The sequence below is a fragment of the Juglans regia genome, chromosome 7 (genome assembly GCF_001411555.2).
Source record: "Juglans regia cultivar Chandler chromosome 7, Walnut 2.0, whole genome shotgun sequence".
In the NCBI taxonomy this organism is placed as follows: domain Eukaryota; kingdom Viridiplantae; phylum Streptophyta; class Magnoliopsida; order Fagales; family Juglandaceae; genus Juglans; species Juglans regia.
Genome location: NC_049907.1, coordinates 37,755,497 through 37,764,962, shown reverse-complemented (window position 1 = coordinate 37,764,962; position 9,466 = coordinate 37,755,497). Strand labels below are relative to the sequence as shown.

At 37.0% G+C, this 9,466-nt stretch overlaps 1 protein-coding gene across 1 annotated transcript; it reads right to left on the bottom strand.

The window, feature by feature from the left end:
* Positions 1–2,520: 2,520 nt before the first annotated feature.
* On the bottom strand, positions 2,521–3,787 carry LOC108980762 (endochitinase EP3-like). The gene is made up of 2 exons (XM_035692423.1): positions 3,280–3,787; positions 2,521–3,154 (listed from the first exon to the last, which is right to left on the bottom strand). Exons 1-2 carry the CDS (start codon positions 3,710–3,712, stop codon positions 2,748–2,750), a joined length of 840 nt encoding a protein of 279 aa, XP_035548316.1. The 5' UTR covers positions 3,713–3,787; the 3' UTR covers positions 2,521–2,747.
* Between the last annotated feature and the right edge of the window lie 5,679 nt (positions 3,788–9,466).

Sequence of the window (9,466 nt, the reverse complement as noted above, 5' to 3'; positions counted from 1 at the left end):
TGTGAGGATTCGGGTAGCTCTAATTATCAAGCTGCAGAGACATACGAGAAGGCAAAGTACATCATGTCATGTTGGCTGCAACGATTGCCAACTGGGCCTAGTGATAAAGGCGAAGGTCATTAGTAAGTTTCATTGGATCAAGATCTTATCAAGTTCTTACATGAACTTAAGGGCCTCAAGTTCGGACAACAATACGAGAGAATTATCTTCTTCCGTTCCATTCTGTTTAGACGTATGTACGGGCTTATACTATTGTTAAGTACTACAAGCTTTAGTTACCCCAATAAAAGATTGAGGAATGATATATATATATATATATATATATATATATTCGTTTGTACCTACGTTTAGTTCTTAATTAATTGGCTTGTAATTTTCAATATAATGATAATAGATTTATTCAAGTTTATCATTGAAGATTTGTTATGTCCTTGACTATATTAGCTTGTAATTCTCTTGTGCAATGTTGTTTTGCACAAACGAATATATATATATATATATATATATATATATATTCGTTTGTACCTACGTTTAGTTCTTAATTATTGGCTTGTAATTTTCAATATAATGATAATAGATTTATTCAAGTTTATCATTGAAGATTTGTTATGTCCTTGACTATATTAGCTTGTAATTCTCTTGTGCAATGTTGTTTTGCACATACTTGTATGGACATGTGCGTTGTATATGAAAAAGTCTGAATACAAGCGTTTTCACGCACCCCTAGTGCACGAAACGTGACCTGGCAAAACAAAAAAAATTATACGCTGCGTTTTGGTGTGAGACTGATCTCTGAACCACGTCCATTTCCCCATAGCCGAACCTTCCCTTGCTTCCTACGACTTTGAGGTCACAAAGTCTTTATCTGAATACAACAATATTTCTTGAATCGAGAATAACATTTTGCAGTTCTGCAGTTGGAGCAAAATAAAGCAAAACAGTGACTGCAATGAACAAGCAAATCCTGCAAGGCTAGTGTCCAGTTTAGTGAACAATCGGCCTGAGTTCGAGCAAATCCTTCTTTTGCTCCATCACAAACTCTTTCTAGGGCAGGTTTGGTAACCAAAACAAAATATAAAATTATCATCTCATCTCATCTCATCTTATCATTACACATTTTTCAAATCTCTATATAAAATATAATAAACAATTTAACTTTTTTAAATCCCAATACATTTTTTTTCAAATCCAAAAATAATAATAATATTAAAACATAATATTTTAAACTTCAAAACAAAATAAAAAATTCTCATCTCACCTCCCAAACCTGCCCACTATATTTCACTTTCCCCACAAAATCTCTCTGTCGCTCGCCGTCTTCAAATAATAGCCTTTCAAAGACTTTTTTTATTCCCACTCTTAACTTCGCTTTTCCAATCTGATTCTCTAGACTAAAGGCAGGTTTGGTAACCAAAATAAAACACAAAATTCTCATCTCATCTCATTTCATCATTACACATTTTTTAAATTTCCATACAAAATATAATAAATAATTTAACTTTTTCAAATCTCAATACACATTTTTCAAATCCAAAAACAATAATAATATTAAAACATAATATTTTAAACTTCAAAATAAAATACAAAATTCTCATCTCACCCCCCAAACCTGCCCTAAGTTTCCCCTCCTCACTATAACTTGTTTTCTTGATTTCCTCCGTTTCTCAGACAGACATAGATTCATATTTCTTTTTCTTCACTCTGTTCTAATCCATTTCTCCAACCATACCCTTCTCTTGGTTTTGTTTGCTCTTATTCGCGGATCACGACCCCATCATTCTCTTCACTCTTATTTGCTTTATGCTTGCCTTGTTTTGGGTTTCCTTTCTGGGGTTTGCTTCGGTTTCAATTCAAAGGCTTGATTTTTTATTTTGTTTCGATTAAAGGGATGGGGGTCTCGATGAAGCCGCAAGCAATCCTGGATGGAGGCCTCGTAAGAGCTTATCCGAAATCGACAAGCACGAAATCCGTAGGCAAAGCGAAAACAAGCTGCCATGTCAGTTACGGTGCGCCAATTCGTGTGTATATATATATATATAACGGAATTGGTTATATATACACACATGCACACACAAACACTGACACATATACATGTCTTATATCTTTTTCTTTTTGACGAGATTATTATCCTAATAAAATCGTGCAACAATGGGCCGAGAAACCCAATAACGTGCCAACTAGCTAAACCCAAAATTTAGAGGTTGGGCTGAGGGCTTTAGCTTACATAATTATTGGGCTCGGCTACAGTTAAACTTAAGGGCCATGGTGCCCTGTTGTTTATTGGGCCCGGCATTGTTTCTCAAAAACTTCCTATTTATAATTTGGTATCATTGTCAACACCACTTTCTGTGAGACTCATAATATTTCTTAAAAATAAAATTAAAAGATTATGATCAGTATATATATTTACTTTGTTAATAAATAAATTCATAAATAGATATTTTCAAAAGCTGGATGAGTACTATATATTCCACGCATAGAGCTAAAAATGAGATGATTCAATTCTATCATAGCATAGTATAATTAATAATACTGATCCATTCCTTTTATTTATCAAGCCATTGAATGCCCAATATACAGGCCATACAACAAGAGATCATATTAACTAATCTCTTTCACCCTTAATTTAATTTTTAAGACTAGGATGCGACTTGATTAATCCCGATCGAACTCTGCCAACTTTTACTAATTTGTTGGCATTAATATTATCTTTATTTATTGTTTTATTAAGCTCATGATCGATACACCTAACAACTCTGATTATCACCAGGAGCAACGCCGAGTTGGCTGCAAAATTGAGTGTAGTACTTGATACGAGATTGGACTGCACCGGAGTTTCCACCGTTGCATTCAATTGCACCGTTGATGGCTCGAATTGTTGCACCAAACCCTTGGCCTATAACTTGGTGAACATTAGTCATCCAAAACCACAAGGCCGTCTTGAATGAAATAGTGGGATCTGTGGCCACAGTTTCAGGAGAGTTTAATCCGTCGAATTTGATGCTATTTCCGGCTGCTCCGTAGTTGTAATTCCAAGTTAATTGAAGTGGTCCACGGCCAAAGTACTTTTTGTTTGGATTGCATGGATATTGTGTGTTGCTCTCATCACAGTAGTCCTTCGAGGCACCGTCTATCTCTTCTATGTAGCACAAAGCTGCCCACAAATACATAAACTTGCTTGATCAATATTTATAAGGTAATTAACTTGAGTTTTTTGGTGCATTAGGTTGTATTGTGTGTGTATATGTATGTATAGGTACTGGAATTATAAGATCTTACATCCTGTCTCATGCGCGACATTGGCGAAGAAAGCTGCAATCTCACGCTTGGAATCATCAGCAGAACCAGTCTTGCCGAATTCATTAAACGAATTAACAGCATCAAGAAATGCAGCTCTTGTGTAGAAGCTCTTTCCTGGGCAATTTCCACTGGCCTGATTAAGTATCCCATTGAAGAAAGCTTCTGTCACAATATCGGCCACTGAAGCACCATTAGTACTAGGGGTCGTAGGCGATGAAGTACAAGGGCCTTCTTTGCACCCGGGGCCGCAGTAGTCATTGCCAGTGCCACAATAGCCGAACTGGCTGCAGCATAGATTTGGTGCACAACCACAGTTTTGACCCTTCACATTGCCGGGCACAACTCCTGCTAAGAGTATTCCGACTAGAATAATCTGGGTTAGAAGGTTTTTTGTGATGCCAAGTGAAACCATCTTGGGAATTAGAAGATCTTGTAAAGGACGAAAGGTGGAAACCAGAAGAGATGGTGTGTGATGAAAAGCAAAGCCAAGCATGCATCCGATATTTATAGTGCAACATATATATCTAAGGTGGGAAATTTCTGGAGTTAGCAGCTTGCTTAATTTTCAATTCCAATTTCATAATTCCTGGACGGCGTGTGTGACACGGATGTTGTTGTTGGAATTTTTGACTTGTTAGTAGAAAAACTAGTTATCGTTACGTTCTTGATCGAATTAAGTCCGAGACAGCAACCTCAATGGTTAATTTGGTCTGTCTATTGCGCGCTTGTCGTGGGTGCATGCTGTTGTGTAGCTATGTCCCAGTACTTTCCTATTGCTTATAATCAAGTGGGAGGTATCGAACATGGATCGAGGCACGGATATTCTTTCAAGATGTATAGCCCGATATATACCCTGAAATGTTTAAGTTGATGGGTGCTCGTAATGGAATTTGAGTTTTGAACGGCCTGCATGCAACCCGAAGGAAAAAAAAGAAAAAAAAAAAAAGGAGGAGTTTTAAACTGGCACGGTAGTCACCCCATCCAGGCCGGCACAAGGGTAAGGTCACCATTGCCAAAGGCTCCACCTGCAACTAAATTGAGTGGTTTATATTTAGAGATAAATTGAGTTGAATTATGAATAGTAGAATAAAATATTATTTTTTAATATTATTATTATTTTAAAATTTAAAAAAGTTGAATCGTTTATTATGTTTTAAGTGAAAATTTAAAAAAATTGTAACAATTAGATGAAATGAATTGAATTAAAATGAATTTTCAATCCAAACCACTCTATTTAATTAATATTTGTGGACAAAAATATAAGAAACATATCATTAAAGAAAAACTTAAATAATTTATATATTTTTCAAGATTTACAAGTCCATGAAATTAAATTTAATATTTAATGGAATGAATCATTTATTTATTTTTAAATATCTTTTCTAAAATCTTGCTGACAAACAAAATTTAGAACGAAGCCTCATTTTATAAAATTGTTGTATTAAATATAAACTAAAAAATTTCTATTTAAATATTTTAAATAAAGTCTCGTTTTATTAAAATATTTTTAAAAAATTAATATTTTATTATATTATAATTAGAAGTGACTCGGTTGAATACTCAATCTATATTGAGCCCATGCCCTATCAACGCCTGAATCGGCTGGTTGTCTCGAAACTTGGATAATGTATATCTATATATAGTAGGCCGCCATGCACATCAGATGCATTTAATCTAGCACTGGCAGCCATATATATAATTAAACCCCCGTAAATGGCGCGGGAAGAACTCCGTGTCAACAACGTAACCCCCCAAAAAATCACCCAAAAAAAAAAAAAAAAAATCTAAAAACACCCTCTAATCAGTGCAAGAATATCGAAGACCCACTACGATAAACTTGGATAATTATAAATCCTAATTCTCAGGGTGAGACCATGTTATAGTCCAGCTCGGGAAGGATTAGAAAGCGCAGCCAGAGGAGACGAAGGTGGACGAAGCAACATAGGTTGTCGGGCAGAACTGAGGTGTCGAAGTGAAGTCTTGAAGAATGAAGTTAAGGCTGATGCGGTGCCGTTTAATGACCAGCCATACGGTGCCGTTCTAATAAGGATAAAGCTGGGCATTTACTTTACGTTTCTTTAATTTCTGTTGTAATAAAATGTGGTCCACGTCTCTTTTAATTTACAAGTTCTAGAAGTAGTTTGTTAAGGGTCAAGTATGTCTTTACACCAAATTCTGTTAGGATGATGGCTGTAAAGGGATGCAAGGACAGAGTAGTGGGGATTGAGACAAACTTGGAGCAGTATTGTAGTGTTTCTTTGGAGGAATTGGGACCTCGAATTCCCAAGGCGTGACCATTTTCTATCATCTTCATCTTCCTTATTTCATTTCCTCATTTTTACAAACACTTCATACGCAATTCTGCCATACAACCCCAACGATTACAACCCATTATTTCCCCATCCTCATTTACATCATACAAATCCTCAACAACACCCTAACAGACCACATGCACGTGGTATGGAACCTACGTTAATCTTTGTTGTTATTATATAGATCCATCTCTTTGAATTTTACAGTAGAATTTGAATTGAGAATTGTAGAAGATCTTGATCTAAAGGTTTTAATATTTGGACAGCTTCAAGCTAATTACAAGAGCTTAAATTCTTGTTTGAACTCGAGGACCTTACGTGGAAGAGAAATATATAGACAAAATTGTACAACATTTACTGTTATCTATCTATCTATTTATCTATCCCTTTTCACTTGAGGCTCTCAGGTCACAAAGCCCAATACACTAAGGCCCATAGTGGGGAGACCCAACTCTATTGCTGATATAACAGATGAAGATGCAACCACTACATAAGGAATTACAAGACCAGACAGTACACTGAGACAATGAGTGGTTAGCAGTCTGCTCTTAGCACTATGGTGGACGTGCTAGTGTATTCTTTCATTTTGTAAATATGTATACGTGCTTGTGCACATGTCAAAATTTAGTTGCTTTTTTTTTTTTGGTTCTTTTCTATTCTTTTGAGCGGTGTATATAGCATATAAAAATTGTATTCATTTCTTAAGAGGTTAATGAGAATTATAGAACATTCCCTTCTTTGTTGGCCCTTGATTTCTTCTCATTCTTCTTCTTCAAGTCAATTTTCTAACATGGTATCAGAGCAGGTCTGGTAAATCTTGCTCCTCTCTTTTTGATCTCAATTATCCCTCTATTTGTCACCTCTTTTTTTCCTTCCTTCACTCTCTCATTACTTTATCTTTAACTCTTTGTTCCCATGATTGAGGGAAATCCATAGCATCACTCTTCCTAGAACACTTCTCCATTCGAGGACCACAATAGTCCTTTCTATCTGCACCACAGTGACAATGCCAACACTGTGGTAGTCACACCTCATCTCACAAGCCCCAACTACCTCTCTTGGCACCTTTCATTCCCCCTGGCCATCTCAATCAAGAACAAGCTTGGATTCCTAGATGGAACCATTGAAAAACCTAAGCTTTCTAGTACCCTTTATGTCCCTTGGCTCCGTTGCAACAACTTGATACTCTCCTGGATCCTTAGCTCAATCTCAAAAGAAATTGCCTCCAGTGTTCTGTATATCAGCTTAGCTAAAGAAGTTTGAGAGAAACTCAAAGCTCGTTTTGCACAACCTGATATTGTACGCATCTACCAGCTGCAACAAAAACTTGGATCCATTATTCAAGAGACAAAATCCGTGAGTGATTACTTCACCCAACTTAATGCAGTGTGGGAAGAGCTTCACAATTATAGACCATTGCCTCATTGCTCTTGTGGTCTATGCACCTGTAAGGCTTTAAAGTCCATAGGAGAAGCTCAACAAACAGACTCAGTGTTCAAATTCTTAATGGGACTAAATGACACCTATGACAGCATAAGGGGGCAAATCATTCTCATGAGTCCCATGCCTTCACTAGACAGGATTTTCTTTCTTGTTCTGCAGGAAGAATGACAAAGGCAAGCTAGAACCCTTGTTATGCCTGCCACTAAGTCATATGTTTTGGTTGCTTTCCACAATCAAGCCAAAAAGAAGGAGAAAACAGATGTTACATGCTATCACTATGGAAAATTGGGACACAAAGGAAAAATGCTACCTTTTGGTTGGATTCCCACCCAATTTTAAGTTCACTAAGTCTAAGATTGGGTACTCAACTGGTGCACCATCAAATGCCCATTTAGCCAACCAAGTCATTGCTCAAAATCAGGAAAAGAGCTTCTCAAGTCCTTCACAACTACCCCTGACTGAAGCTCAAATTTAGCAAATAGTAGCTCTTGTCAATGCTCAATCTTCTCAACTCAATCCAAAAGAGGGAAATGACCTGCCAATCAACCAACCTAGCACTCTACTTTCAACAGCCACAAATGCCAAATTTTCCGGCCATCACTCATCCAATATGGCAGGGATAACTCCTCAAACTCCTACTGATTTTAGCCTACCAGCATCTTCTATTTTTTCAGCAAACCATAATCAAAATGCACATTGCTTCTTAAACCACAAATCTGATATGTCACATGCTTCCCAGACCATATGGTCTGCTCCATCTCACTTCTCACCACCATTATCTGTAAAAAACAAACCTAGGTACACATCCCAAACAAAACACATGTTGAGGTGACACAAATAGGCATTGTTAGGATTTCAGATAAACTTACTTTCACAAATGTCTTGTGTGTACCCACCTTATCTGCCAACAAGCTTTGCCTTATATTTCTTGAAAATGTTTGCTTTATACAGGACTTGTCTTCATGGATGATGATTGGTCTTGCTGAAGTTTCCAATGGCCTCTATTTCCTCAGACCTTAGTTCCCCTCCTGCCATATTGTCAAAGGTCCTTCATCAACCAAAACTCCTTCTAGTCATTCCACACACTCTGCCAACAGTCAAGACTCAAGCTCAAGTGAACCCAAAAGTTTTGATCTATGACATTTTAGATTTGGCCATGTACCTCATAAGAGGCTGAATATTATTCAATCTCATGTTCCTAATGTAAAATGTAATAGTGAAATGCAATGCACAGTTTGCCACTTGGCTAAACAAAAGAGGAAACCATTTCATTTGAGTTCCATTTCTACTTCCGTTCTTTTGAGATAATTCACAGTGAAATTTGAGGACTATACTCTAATCATTCCATCCAAGGTCATCACTACGTTCTAACTATTGTAGATGATAAAAGTCGAGTCACATGGGTTTACTTAATATAATTCAAGTCTGAAGCAAGAACCATCCTACAAAACTTTGTTCATGTGATAAAAAAATAGTTTGATGCTAAAGTTAAACAAATAAGATCTGATAATGGCCTTGAGTTCCAAATGACAGACTTTTGTAATTCTCATGGTATCTAACATAAAAAATCTTGCATCTACACCCCTCAACAGAATGAGGTGGTGGAGAGAAAACATCAACATCTCTTATCTATTGCTAGAGCCCTCCTTTTCCAACCCTCCATTCCACTAAAATTTTTGGGAGATGCTGTGCTAACAACTGCTCATGTTATCAATAGGATTCCAACTCCTGTCCTCAACAATAAGTCTCCATATGAGGTTCTCTTCTCATCCATCCCTTCCTATTCTCACTTAAAGGTTTTTGGATGCCTATGTTTTGCTTCCACCCTCAAGAGTAATAGAAGTAAGCTAAGTCCTCGAGCTCGAAAATGTATTTCATAGGTTACCCTCCTGGTGTGAAAGGGAATAAAGTTTATGATCTTGAAGATCATTCTTGCTTTGTCTCACGCGATGCCATCTTCTATGAATCAGTTTTTCATTTTCATAAACCAAATTTTGATGTCAAGTCCTCTACTGATTCTCACAATTTGGTTCTTCCCATAGAAATATCATAATCCATCTTTTCCCTTCCCACATACCAATCTTTCACTCCCTCTACTCCACTTGACACTTAAGAAAATTTTCCTACCACTCAAACCAACTCACAAAACATTGATCACAACAACCTGCCTTCCTATTCTCCCACTAAAAACAGTGCCCCACCTTCACACATTTCTATAGAATCACCTCATTCTCCAATCCTTAATTCATCCCCTGTTACTCTTAGGAGATCTGATGGAGCTCGACAACTACCTATTTACCTCCATGACTACCACGGCTAGACTGCTCATGCCAGTCTAACCTCACATTCACCTCCTACCACACTGCTTACCCCCTCTACCAATACATGTCCTATGAGAATTTGTCCACCCA

Coding starts and splice junctions, on each gene's coding strand:
- LOC108980762 (XM_035692423.1), bottom strand. CDS start 3,712: ATGGTTTCACTTGGCATCACAAAAAACCTTCTAACCCAGATTATTCTA. Junction 3,155..3,279: donor TGTCGCGCATGAGACAGGAT/GTAAGATCTTAT, acceptor ATTTGTGGGCAG/CTTTGTGCTACATAGAAGAG.